General features: G+C 36.4%; 1 protein-coding gene across 2 annotated transcripts in view; it reads right to left on the bottom strand.

The window, feature by feature from the left end:
- LOC111033709 (alpha-catulin) overlaps nt 1-8,207 on the bottom strand; it is a 45,517-nt gene extending 37,310 nt beyond the window's left edge. The window contains exon 1 of one of the 2 annotated variants that reach the window (XM_022314592.1): nt 7,502-8,207. In XM_022314592.1, the coding sequence (XP_022170284.1) occupies nt 7,502-7,822 (321 nt within the window). In that variant the 5' untranslated portion in view covers nt 7,823-8,207. Of the gene's footprint in view, nt 1-5,759; nt 6,353-7,501 lie in introns of those variants that run through there. The other variant, XM_022314594.1, reaches the window with a different exon arrangement.
- Between the last annotated feature and the right edge of the window lie 6,928 nt (nt 8,208-15,135).

A 15,135-nucleotide genomic window follows, 5' to 3' on the forward strand; every position in this document is an offset into this window, starting at 1 on the left:
TTTCCCGAGAGAGAACACAAAAAAAAAGAGAAGAAGAAGAAAAGCACTGACTTTGTCTTCATTTAAAGTCGTACATTATCGACCTACTGAATAAAATATACATCCGTTCCAATCGTTTATTCGTGTGATACCTAATCTATTTAAGCTATACGGAATGCCTATCTTCATTCGCCCTATTTCTTGTGTTTGACTGGAACATGTTTTACCCTGACAATTGTTCACACTATTGTCCTTTCACATTAAACTCGCAGCTTTTCCAAAACAAATTGACGAATTCGGAATTTCAAACTACTGTAGGAAATTAAAATATAATGTGCTAAAAACATACGGATACTCATTACCTACGATACCTACGTATCTATTATAAATTATAATGTGATTATATATATTTACTGAACCTCTCAACCTATTTTGCTGCTTTGAATTTGAACAGCCTTTACAAACAATATGTGTATTAGACATATTATGAAATTGCATCGAAACCGATGACAGATTTCACAATAATACCTTTAACTTTTATTCCTCGGCTCTTGTTGAAATGTTTTGTTTGAAATCTAATACATTAGTATCAAATACACAAAACAAAAAACCATCATGCTATTTATATACTTTCATTGCAATTCGTTTCGTGAATTAATCATATCCAGTTATACCAGCAGCGTACCCACTGTAATGTCGAAATAGAGTTGGGGGGTATACATGTATTTATATTTGATATACATGAATATATTTGAAGGAAAAGTTTTGAGTACGACACTACCAGTTACAGCGTGGGTCTCGTCAATAAATACCAAACATCTCATTAGCATCATCATAATAAATTGCTAAATCAGTGTATTCTAATGTATTCTGATTTAAAAGGGCGATCAGAGTTTTAATTAATTAAAACATTTCCGTATCATTTCAATCGTATTTAGATGATACGCTATTATATAGTATGTTTTTTCAAGCTGATCTGCATTTCACTAAGTTATACAAGTTTCTTTCAGCAGCAGATGAAAAGAAACGATAGTCATGCCCTTAAGATATAAATAAACTATTACATTTCTTTCCATGACAACTTTACAATTCTTTTACATTTCAAATAAAATGAAGTGAACAATTATAATTTTGCTTGTTAACATAAACGGCTGTTATTGAGTATAACCTATAGGCTTGATCTAATGTAAAATTTCATATATTATCTTTGAAAAGAAACCTGTTATAATATCTTTTAGGTATCTATATACTGTTGATACTTGATACCTAACCTATTCGATGAAATAGCTGTGCAAATTACATAATATTAAGTATGATAAAGTGTACGAACTTTCAAACAATTTACCAACATTCACTGGCTTTTTACTGTTCGTCAACAATCTCTGGTGACTGTCAGCATTCGCACACTGGCACCGACTATAAACATTAACTGCAAGTGTCAGTTACATAAATACATAATACATTATTGGTGTATGTGAGAGTATTGCAGTGTAAATGTAAATTTGTCTCGGGTTTAATAGTGCTATTAGTCAAATGAAAATATATATAAAAAAAAATTGTGAGCATTGATTTTGCCACCCATCGTGTTAAGGACGTTTAATTTTTTTAAGTAACACGCAATGGAAAAAAAACTGCCGTTCCCGAGGCAACCTTACTCCGAGTTGAATTTCAGTGCATACCCCAAAAGGTCTGACCGTCAAACTACGTTGGTGGAGAAATAGTACTTTTTTCCAGGCAAAATCCTGTCAGCATAAACATTATTTCCACCACACGTGTTGGAAGTACTTTAAAATGTGAAAGTATATTGATATTTTTTTTCTCCGTATCGCTCTATACGAACTCGGGGAGACCTATATATATTGAACACGAGTTCCACTTAACGAGAAAAAAAAATGTTTCAGACGTAAACTGTCTGAAGCGTATACATTATTGATGCACCGATGTCGAAATTGAGATAAATAAAAAAAATACCACATCGTCAGTAAAATGCATATGCATACATATTTCTTATACGGTTGTTTAAAATTCATCGTACCTACAACGTGGTTCTTTATATATATTTGAAAACCACCTACACGATGCGATCACGTTTTTTCGGTTTGCATAGGTATTAAACTTATTATAGGTACCTGGTACCTATGCATATTGTATATACGTGAACGAAACGATTTAAAGATTTATGCGGTATTAATAATTTCTTAAACGCTTTGAAAATAAGTTATAGTCATTGTTTTGCGTTATTCATTATGACTCGAATACTCGATGATGAAAGTGGACGTTCTAATATTTAGGCACATAGGCGCAATTTGGAGGAGATTCGGTTGTGATTAGCACCTCCAGTTTTAAAATAAATCAGTATAGTTATAATTGTTGCCATCCGTGGTTAATTAGTTCTTATAAAATTTTGTTAACAATATCATTGGTTATTATTAAATATATTTTGATTATTCAATCGCTGCTGGAGGGTGGGAAGTTGCTCATCGTGTAATACATAATCTTAAGACTAACCGAAAAAAGAGGGCCTCAGCACCGCTTTATAGTATTTTCATTAACATTGAGCCCCTCCGGCCATGCAATATGACCGATTTCGGGGACCAATAATCGTATATACCTATACCTAATGTCTAATAATAATATATAATATAATATTCTAGAACGTATTTTACGTCATTGCGAAAAGGCGTTTTACGTTTACTACATTGCATGCGAATACGATTTATGAAATGCACGAGACATTAAACACGCGTAAAAATTAACACGGCAGAAGTAAACAAAAGCACACACAGTAATATTGTTTTAGCGTATTTGCAGCACACACGCGGCGTGTATAGGCAGGTAGGTACACCGAACACCGAGTGTGTAATCAAGTAAATTCCGAGTTAAATGACCCGTCCCCTTAGGCGATATTACAATAAGTGAATTTCTTCTTTTCCTTTTTTTCGGCAGGTTTTGTTTACTTAATCAAAGGAAGAAAAATCGTTATTGTGCAAAAATGAAATGTTACGCGTATACGCAATTGATTATATACGCCTACATACATACAATATTATATAGATACATGCCTACCTGCCGACCTCTAATCATTAGAGTCTAATGTGTCTCTAAAATGGCGATCGGGGGTGGGTGTGAGGGTGTTCGCCTATGTACACAAAAGTTGGCCGTATTTCACGTGAACTTGAGCGGTTTCCGCGAAAAGCCAATTTAATCGTATACAACTTTGATGTAGATATAACTAAACTCAGTACGAAACGCAGACAGAGACTGTTGCAGTTAAAAATACCTTGCAGAAATATTTTATAATATGGAGCGGAACATTTTTCAGTGATGGACAACTTTATATGTCTATCAAGTGCTCTTTCACTGAAAAATGTTCGACTCCACATTATAAAATATTATTGTCGAGTTTATTCAACTCCAACTGCAGTCTCTGTCTGGCTAACCAAACCTATTTCCTTGGTGGTCTCGTTTAAATGTTTGGCGTTAAACCCGTTGGCCGTACGCTGCAGTGCAGAAGTCTTTCCGATCAAACGAACGTTTTAACACATTATGAGCGTAGGTCGAACGTCACACAGCTGGACATAAAATGACCGGAGGTCTACGCATACCACGTTCACCCCTATATAAATACAAACTGAAAACGATTAATCAAACCAAGTTGACTAACTTTGTCGTCAAATGTCCGACATCATTAAAAATCTTAGAAGAAAGATAAAGAAAAAAATAACTATTCGAAATTGATAAATAAGCTTAAAATGCACTGAATACTTACGATTTTCGTAACGTTTAAAATCATAAGCCAATAAAATATAATATGTAGTATTCATATTTTATGAAGTACTTTTACTCACAGGCGTTCAAAATAAACGTATAACGATAATATAAAATCACCTTAGTTGTATTTATTTAGTTTTGATGAAAATCCAGAAAATATATGACAATATTAGTCTTTGTGTTTTACTTAGCCAAAAGAATAACTGAAAAATATAAAATTGTTTACTAAATTTTCTACAAACACAGTTTAATGAGTGTATTCATCACAATTTTCCAAAAGCCACAAGTAGAAACGCATCTTAGGTTAGGAATTAATACCATCTTAAGAAGTATATTGATAATATTTAATTTATATCGAACTACACTTTTTTCGCCTTATTTTTTCATAGCAACATCGTGTTTGGTCAGTATTAAAAAGTCAGTAACCCTGTGGAAAACTTTTCTAGGTCGACTCACCACATTAGCCCAGATGGCCGAACACTGAACAGTATATAGGAACAAAAACTTTTCAAACAACGCTATTAGTTCTCCGACTGATAGTAAATGGAAATGTTGAAATTTTTGATGAATGATGTTTTCATTCCGACATTCATTGTGTGGCCCGTGCCCCGTACCCGCAGAAATGTATAAATGAAACGAACCCGCCTACAATCTTTCGTCATTTAAAGAAAAAAACTCGTACTAAGGTTCTGAGGGGCACAATTGAATATCCTTTTGCCGGTATAATCGATAAAAATTGATTCGCCATCCGATTGATAACGAATTTCCAATACATATTATTATATATTATAATATATTTAATATAATTATTGTTATGATTACATAAATATCTTATCTGTACCGTTCTACAAATATTTTTATAATAATAAGAGGGAACCTAACCGCAATCATTTAAAAATTCAAAAATCTCAGTAACCAAAAAAAAACCACTAGGACCACCTTAATATAATTTTTGCTCGAGGGAGAGGGATTGGTACCTACATCAGTTTCCCTAAGCTGATCCATAACAATTTTACCTAAAAACCAAAACATTTAAAAGTGCTGCAAAAGTATTGCTTTGTATCACAAAAAAATATTCAACTTTGTAGGACCTACGCTGTATTTATTTAAAAAAATCCAAGTTAATAAACTGTAAACAATAACTCAATTAGCATCACGGTTATTATAACAACATGCCAATTATTATTAACATGATTAGGTTAAATCTGGCTTTTTGATCATCAATTTTTTGCTAAAAACATTTAAAAAAAATTCAATAATTCTTTTTACATACATTTTTTTTATCAGATAATTGAGGACGTTTGGGGGGACAAAAGAGGAGTATTCAATATCAAATATAACATAAAAAAGGGTCAACACCAAAAATGTTAACGCCACTGAGAACAATAATATAAAATATAATACAGTGCACAATATTATGGTGTTCTGACATGAGTATATAATAATTATATATATTACAGACGAAATCTCGATAACTGGAACCTTGATATTTCGCTGTCACGAATATTAAAAATACTCATTCAAACGCCACACAAGTACTTATGCAATACTTTATCGGTTTTTAATATCTCGACATTTTTTACAACTAGGATTTGTTTTTTGCCCCCCTCCCCTCCAATATTGGTATCGGTACGAGAAGTAGCCGGAAAACACATCGGTGTGTACGTGCACGTCAATATTAGAGTTAAAGCCGTCGAGACGCGGCTCGGACGCGGTGCGGGCGAGCGGAGTATTTGGCTTGGCCATTGGCTCTGTCCGTCGCCGACTATCGACGCGCTATCCGGAGAGCTTTCTATACCCGGTCCCGCCCGAGCCGCAATCTCATCCGGATCGCAGTCTCCAGAACAGTGGCCACCCGCCCAAAACCATATCCCCCCCCCCCCCAAAAAAAAAACAAAAACCGCGGGTTAACCATAGTGTGGGACACCGGACATACTGTTCACCGGCTTCTGTGACTTGCGATATGACCGCGTGGTACATAATGCGAGACGGCTGCGACGGCGGCTTACCTGCTGTCTGCCGCAGTGGTCGCCGAGCAGAAGAGCCATGTCGCGGCGTGTCCGTCGGTCGGCGTGTGCTGGGTGTGTGCCGGGTGTTCGGCACTTTCGATTCCGCCCGCGCGCGTGGCGCACAGCAGGGCTCGCACTGCAGCAGGTCCGAGGAGACGTGGCCGCGGGCGTAGGTATACCCGTACAGGAAAGCAGGGGGAAGATCTTGACGACGACAGCGACGACACGTAAGACCCGTTGGATACGATACGAAACTTACGACGACGGTATTATAGTATAACAATAATAATAGTAGTAATAATAATAATAATAACAACGATGATGATGGTGATAATATAACAACGAGAACAATAACAATAATATATTTTAATATTATTGTAATATATTATAACAATAATGTATTGTACAAGTATGGTGTAACCGCGCACGATTTGTATGTATCATTTTTTTAAAAATTTTTTTGACAAAAATTACTCGTACGAAAAAACAGCAGTAGTTATTTAGTATTTTGTTTTTTTTTATTTTAAATAATTATTATATAATATACCTATTATATTTTATCAAATTAATAATATTTTATCTTTACCGTTGTGTGTAAGTGTGTATGTGTAAGTGTGTGTGTTTATGTGTGAGAGTGTGTGTGTGTGTGTGTGTGTAAGTTTCGAGGGGGGGCGACGGCAGCGGCGGCGGCGGCGGCTGCGGCAGCGACGGCAGCGTCGGCGGCGTCCGGCGGCGATCTGCTGGTGCTGGTGCTTGTGCTGGCTGCTGGTGCTTGTGCTGGCTGCTGCTCGTCCGGTGCGTTTGTGCGTGCGCGCGAGTATAATTGCGCGGGCGCGAGCGCGCGCTCGGCGTTGGCGCGTGCGGGCAACGCGCGCGAACGACGACGCCGGACCCGCCGCCGCCGCCAATCAATAAAAACCCACCACCGCCAACACCACCGACCTGCACCGTCTCCTCCAACACCGTCACCTCCACCGCTGCCGCTGCCGCCGCCACCGACAACGCCACCGTCGTCACCGTCGGTACATGCCACCGGCGGCGGTGGTGGCGGCGGTGGCGTATCTTTTCGCCATGACACGGTTAACCTCAAACCGAATAGGACCCGACGGGAAACGCTCCGCCGACGAAACGCATCGCTTTTCCCGACCACCGCCGTACAGCTCTGATTGGAATATCTCCTCCACGCGCTCTGTCTCTGTCACTTTGGTGTCGTCGTTTTCGGCGTGCGAACGGTGGTGATACGCGGCCAAACGGAAGCCGGTCAAGTGTACGCGAAAAAGGTCAGGCGGCTTAAATGCAAACATTTTTACCTCTCATCATCGTCGGCGTCGTCGTCACCGTCGTAACGACTAACGCTGCACGCGTAATGTGGGTCACACCTGGCATTCTATTTTGGTTTCAGAACCGGAGCTGTTCTTTTACGTATACCGCCGCGGCTACCGCTATATTCGAAACGGTATCGTGTACACTGCAGATTCTACACGTGGACCTCTGTAAGCCACCCCTCGCATATATATATATATACACACAATATACATGCGTGCATAACTACTGCGGCGGCGTGGTCGTCGCAGCGGAACGAAATATAATATAGGAACACGGTGGCGAGGTCGGTTACTACACCGGCCGGCCGTGGCGGGGACGGAGTGATATGATTCGAATGCCACGGTATCACACGATATCGTGGACGGATGGAAGATACATATTTTAATATACCATTACATGTTTTAAGCTGCACGTACCTGTTTGACGAGCGGCAACAGCGTGTGTTCGATGCTCTTGAGCGTAATTTCTGCACCACCATCGTAGTGGTACGACTGGCCGCGGCCACCACCGCTTCCACTGACGCTGCCACTGCTCGTGCTGCAACCGTCGCCACATGACGATGGAGACGCCGCTGGCGAGGTGGCAGGCCACTCTGGCTGTCGTTGACGCGCCGCTGACCCCGCCGCCGCTGACGGTGATGTACAGTGTGATGCCGCCGCGGCGACGGTGACGATTGGCGGTGAAAGCGGCGACGGCGGTGCGTTCGACGACGGCGTCGCAGCCGGCGATTTGGCCATTTGGCATTATTCCGCGGCACGCCGCGTGCTTGTGTGGGGTGTGCGAGTGTGCGTGTGCAAGCGTGTGAGAGGCGCGCGCGCGCGTGCGATGCGTTCCAGTGGCAATGCAGTTCGGTGCGGTGCGGTGAGTGCACGCGTACCTATATTATTTTAATAATAATAATATGTCGTACCGGCGAGTGGGCACGCTACTGATGCGATGCGTACGCAGCGCGCGCGTCCCCTCGTGTAAAACGCTCGCGGCGGCCTGTAACGCCAGAGCGACCGGCGTGTGCGTGCGACGTGTCGTCGTCTGCGGCGGCAGGGATTGAGTCTCGGAGGAAGGGGTGGCGAGAGCGGAGGAGGGGGACACGTCCGTCCCCCGATTTTATTATAACTTGCCGTCGACGAAAACGGACGCGCGCCCGAACGAGTGTGTGTGTGTGTGTGTGTGTGTGTGACGTGAGTGTGTGTGTGTGTGACGAAAGCCGGCGGCCGCGTGCGCGAGCGTGCATACAGGGCGCGTGGTCGGCTTTCGGCACCCCGCGCGACGGCGGTTGAGCGACTGACTCGACCGAGTGAGCGCACGTGGTATAAGCGCGGTACCCTATAAATACGATTTCAAGCGCGACCAAAGGCCGCCGGTTCAAAAGCAGTGTGTGTATAAATAATATTTACACGATTAATGTGATGATGGCAATGCCGAAACTAAAAAACACGACGAGCATGACCCTCTTCGTCTGTCCGCCCGCTCGCAAATCGTCGTAATAATATATTATTATTATTGTAAGGTCGCGTGCGCCGGTCAGCTGCTCGACTACGCCGAAAAGCGCGCGAGTTCACTGGGAGAAAAAGTGTTGACACTCCCCTGAACGCCCACGAGCCCCGCCGACACCTATATCCACCGGATAGACTTTTACCTCCACGGGCACCCTCCCCCCTACGGTATTGAGCTGTATACGTAATAATATAATCATATAGGCCATAAACAGTATACAGTGTCAATGACCGAAATAACAGCTAGGGCGGAGTGCACAACTTGTCCGTAAAGTAATAAGGTGTATAGATTATTGGTAAATCTCAACAAAAAACACGTGGTGATCAATCAATATTACATGGGTAAGATCGGATTACCCTTATTTTTATTGAATTCAATAAGGTCAGAAAAAGGGAATGCATGAATTGCACTCGTTCCGATCTTTACAAAAATTAACTGATATCAGTCGACAGTTGGAAGTATAATTTATATTTTTAATGCCTTAGGTAATGTAATTATCTATATAAAATTAAAAATATGTGTTTAACGTTTGTTTCTGAATTAGTTACCTACGTCGTCACATATCCATACCATCGTGTAATAATGTTGTAATACTAAATCGATGGACACACACATGCAATTGTCAATATAAAATGTACAAGGATTGACCGATTGGCCGCAATTTGAAAATTATGGTTTAGGTTAAAGTTGGCACTTAAACAGTGCATGTTTGACAATTCCCAAATATATTTATTTATATGTTATTAATTTATTATACATCAACCGATAACTCGGTGTCTCGGAATACCTTATAGATGTATGCGATATAGCAAAGTAATAAATTATTAAACACGTGGGCTCATGATCGATCTACGGCGAGCACCTTATTATTATTATAGGACTGAGGACTTCTGTATAAAGCATTTGAATATGTGTTCTCGCCAGTTTTAAACAATCGAAATTCTAGCTAGAAACAACCTAACTTGTTTCGTGTTAAAACAAACCCAGACCTGTATATTTATGATGTATATTTTGGTAATTGTTGCTTTTTGAGATTTACCTTTTTACTTTTTAGGTATATTTTTGATTTTTAAGACATTATTTCTTTTACTTGGTATCTTTTGCCCATTTTCTCTTTTAAATTATGTTGATCAAACCGACAAATGTCAGTGATTTAATTAACGTCGTTCTTATTTAAGATGATTTTTATAATATAAATAACAAGGTATGGAAAATATTTTCGTGCATATTTTAATTATACAAGTCCTTGTATATTTTATAATTTTTGGGGATATAATATTTCCCCTCCTCTACTGTTTTATATAATATCACGTCGATGACCATATCGTGATCGATAATAATACCGTCAACGGATGTCGAACAATATCGAAATTAAAACGGCAATCGTTCAGCTGGTGTAAGCGATCTATCTTTATTATACCTCCTCTTTCCTCCTATCGTTGTCGTACGGCCCTGGCTGTAGCGCAAATTAGATATATTAATATATACACCGTATGTATATTATATTATTAAGCCATTTAACACATGTGTGTGTACACAATTACAGTTCTGGAACAACGACGTGACTAGTGTAGTATAAATACAAAACAATTAAATTCAAAAAAACGCACGTCTATAATGTGCACATGTGGTTGTTAGCGATACGCGATGATCGCTTTTAATTTTCATCTTGAAAGGTATATTTTGTGAACTAGTGAAAAGAAAATTTATAATACGTATTTGTACTTATTTTAAGTTGAAAAATCTGTTTTGTATCGAACCATTGATATTGTAGTATTTATAAATTTCCATTAATCGTTATTCTGCCAACTTAACTCGATGATCTTTATTTGATATTGAAACGATCTTTATATTATTTACACCTACGACTATACGACTATACATTATTTCCATAAGTTATTATGGGACACATAGGTTTTTGCCTGTTGGCACAAATTATCTTTTACATTATCTTTTTTTACCAAATTTAAAAAAAGTTGATTTCTTTTCCGTAAAACAAAAATAAATTTCCTTAAAATTCAGTTAATAGCACTTGTATTACCTATAGCATAGTCGTTAAAAATATATCTTATATTTTTATATAGTTTTAAAAAATAATACTTTTAATGTTTATAAAAACTCTACCTTAGATCATAAATTATTAATAGTTAAAATGTATGATTAAATTCATTAAAAATACTTTGATTTAGTTTTATACTAATTATTTAAAAGTTTAAAACTCATAACATAATAAATATTGTATTGCAGTATATGTACTAATATTTGAATGAAAAAATTAATTATTAATTACTGTAAACAATTTTTAACATTATTTTAAATTCGTACAGCAAAATAGCAATACAATAAAACAATGATGTTATTGCCGATTTTATTTATAAGTTAAATTTATTTGGTGCAAAAATAAATCTACTTTCTCCAAGAGGGATAATATCTCAACTGACGAGTACTTATTCAACTTTTAATATACTTGAAATATTGTGCATTTTAAATTTAAATCAAACAATTTCAATAATAAATTTACTTTAAACTAAAAAAGTTAATTAATTTTTCATGCGTACATCACGTTATGTATTTGATAAATTCAAACGAAATATTATTCTTGGCGTATAGCGTTATCATAGTAATAAAAAAAAAACTTACGCTTATGTTCTAATATTAATTTTTTTATAAATAGGTTGTTAAATTGCAATAAATGCATATCTTATATACAATAACTCAAAATAAATTACTATTTATACAATGAGATATAGCTAAATTTATATTGCCTCTATATCTAAACGAAATTGGATTTCATACATATACAACTACATACCTACGAATCCCTCGGGCGGCGAGTAACATTTTACCGTAATACTCTAATAGATTATGTATAGTCGTATAGACAAACCTATATCTATGTATGATAATGATTGGTACGTTTGTTAGATACGTTTGTTTAGGTATATATGTATTGATTTTATTGATATATTATACAATTCTCAGACAATACACATTGTCTAAAGCTGCAAAGCTTTTTTAATACATTTTACAGCGAGCATTAAGTATTCAAACAATTCAGTGAGTTTTTAAGGGCTAAAATCTGTGCAGCGGTCTATAATAAATATAAATAAATACACCATAAACGCGTTAAGAAGATATTCCGAATTATCCACTTTAAATGTTTGTGTAATAGACTTCCTCTATAAATATCTTTATATCATAAAATTAAGTATTAATAGTATAGTATACCTATAATAGATCCTATTTGATGATTGTATTTTACCAGTCATCGATTCGCTGAGGCTGCTCTCACTCATTTCGATTACAAACAAGCCAATTCTACTACATTACCGCGGAAAAAGATCTCTCTTAGACATAATTTCGTTTCCGATCCAACAAAAAGAACGTCCTTATTACCATTTCGCATTATCAAACTCTGATGTTAAACACCCGGGGGGGGGGGGGCCTTCCCAGAATGAAACTCTATACCCATCACTGTTAAATTAATTTATATTATAAGTTTAGTCTATCATCGTTTACTTTTTTCCAACAATGCCAATATTTTCTCTTCAGTTTCCTTAATCAATAATTCTCAACTTCTTCCGGTTATAAATTTTTTTAAATTGGTGTGATATGGATGACTCACATCACAGGATATTGATAAATGTAAATACATAATATCCAAACACTAATCTTTTTAATTAAAGTTTCCTATTTGTTAACTAAAACAGTTATTATCTTATACTATTTCTATTTTCCATATAGGTACCCAACACAATATTTTATTTGTCAAAAAGCCGTTCATTCAATACAATAAAAATGATAAAAATGTTTCGAACTAAAACGAGTGCGTTTGGTCTTTATACCTTTCCATAATTATTATTAACGTCTAAAGCTGTGCTTCCGTTTCTCGTTATGAAACTCATTTTGAGAGTACTATAAATTATAATATTGCGTCTCAAGACAGTAATTAATCTATCAAAGAGCACACGCTGCAGACGCATATAAGTATACTTAAATATGTGTGTCACAACGAGAGAAACAAAAGCAAAATCTTCAGTATTTTACCACAATTCATCTGCAGCAGTGAAATGTTTCGGTGATAAAAACATCCCCATCAATGTTATGTGGAATGTTACGTCTACGTCATTTTATTGTACAAGTATTTGAATACGTGCGTGACATTTTCTTCATTATAGTCAAACTTATTAGCACAAAAATGATAAAATGTCAAACCAGAGGGGTGGATCACCAAGCATGCTCGTCTCTATTTTATATTTTAATAATAACGCGTTTATTCGAATTCTGATTTTTGGAGATTTTAAGTAAAGTTACATTAAAGACTATTAACCCATTGGTATCCAATTCAACTGTGGTGCATTTAAAAAAAAAAATTGGAATTCTCCGGCAGTGTTAATAAAAACATATACCTAATGGGTACCTAACTAGGTATATGAACATTTTTCAAATACTATTTTAAAAAGTTTCTAAACTTTTATTTTAAGTATAAGTACTGGCTATTATACCTATACATTAAGCGAATTTTAGGTTTTTGAACATTTGATAAGCTCGGAGAGTTTATTTAATCAAGCCCCAACAATGACTTTCAATATACTATATGAAAAATATTGTTTTTGAAGGTTTTACTTTCATAGCCAGGTTTGAAGTTAAGCACGCCACTAATGCCTAACGCTTGATGGGTAGTTTAAACCAATATGGGCATTGGGCAGATCTAAAATGAGCAATTCTAGGTAGGTATACTTTGGTTCAGTGTCGAAAAATACATGCACGGAAAAAAAATAGTTGATACAACTGTTTAAATGGTTAGGCCAACCATAATCTCAGGTTAATATAGTGACACAATACTCATGAGTTCTAACTCATTTTATTTTAACTCGTTTTTTGACTCATAAGTTCTCGCTGATATTTGATATTTACATAATATCATAGTTTTAAACACATTGGTGTACAGATAACTTTAAAGTTATCTAGATGAGATAACAAATGAACAAACAAAAATATTATCTAAAAAAAAGATAAGATAACTTCTTATTTAGGCTAGACGTATACGATGTGTTCACCGGATAATCCATTTACGTCATTTTACGTCGCCACTATATAAGAGTTCATCCCAAGATCGCTCCACACTTGAGTGACCGGATGGACGCCTGTTGTGTTCGCTGGACAATCTGTTTAACGTCTATTCATTATTGTAAAAATTTGTATTGTAAATATTAATTATTAAATGAATCGAGTAGTTATAATGTTGGGTATAATATACTATAGTCTATTATAAAAATAAAACAAAACTGAAAAAAAATGTATTTCTCATTATTGCATTTATTTTAATCTTAATTTTTTTTTTTTTTTTTAATTGATCCTGAGCCCGGCAACTGTGGCCATTAGCTATTAGTAGGTACTGTAGGTTTTTGTATTGATGGTTTGTATGTTTTTGGTACGGTAGGGGGGAACACGTGTGTGTTTGTTTTGGCAGAATTTCGAATGGGGCACCCGTAGGTTTCTGCCATGCCCCGGGGGTGGGGGATGGCAGCACTTGCTCTCTGGTCACCGCGACTTGTCCGGAGAAAAATGCCGCCCGGTGGCCGAGGATCGAACCGCGACCGGCTGAGTCGCAGCGGAAGAGTCAGACCACTCGGTCACCTCGTCCCCCATCTTAATTTTATTAATAATAATAATCAAGATAAATTTATAACTTTCCCCTGGATTAGAGATTTGAAAATATAATGTTCATTTCTTCAAAATCTGCAGTTTTTCTTACTTGTTATTTCTTATTCAACTATCAATAATGCCAACGCAAAATACACTTCTTATATGTTTATAGTTGACCTTCAATATTAATGTAATTATTTATAATATTTTCCCACCAATTGACAAAATAAAAAAACTTGAGGTATAATAATTTAACGTTTTAAAATTAGCTTGTAATATTAATCAAAATATATAGGTAATAAAATACATTTATTTATTTTTTGATATAATAAATACATAATAATAATATGCCAACCCCCTAAATGGGCTAAAAAATTTTACATCCCAGGCCACGTGGTAGACTTGCCTCCCACCTAAATACGTGTCTGTTTCTAAAAGTAGGATGTTGTTGTGATGACCTAAAAAATAAAAAAGTATATGAATAATTCCACAAAATAGAAAAATGCTGTAATAACTTAAAATCTGTACAAAATAATAATAATAAAGCGGGAGCTAAAACGATTTGTCAGCCTAAGATATTTTATATTGTACCTATTTCTATTGTTATTATAAATACTGTAGACGGTAAGTTGAAATAATATAATCTGCATATTAGTGATCACATTTATATACAATAATAAACTTTAGATGTTTCAAGTACCCTGCACGAATAATATTTTTAAATCACAACAAAAACCTAAAATCGTTATATTCTTCGTTTAAATATCAAATGTCGTCCAAATTTTAACTTAAATTAACTAGGTATAAAAAAAACTTTGGTTACCGAAAATAAACTACTTAAGTGGAATGTTGCTTTAAATTGTCTATCCTTAGCTATAAAATTTGAACATTTTATAAGCTCTTAACT

Source organism: Myzus persicae, unplaced genomic scaffold (assembly GCF_001856785.1).
Source record: "Myzus persicae strain clone G006 unplaced genomic scaffold, MPER_G0061.0, whole genome shotgun sequence".
NCBI classification, from domain to species: domain Eukaryota; kingdom Metazoa; phylum Arthropoda; class Insecta; order Hemiptera; family Aphididae; genus Myzus; species Myzus persicae.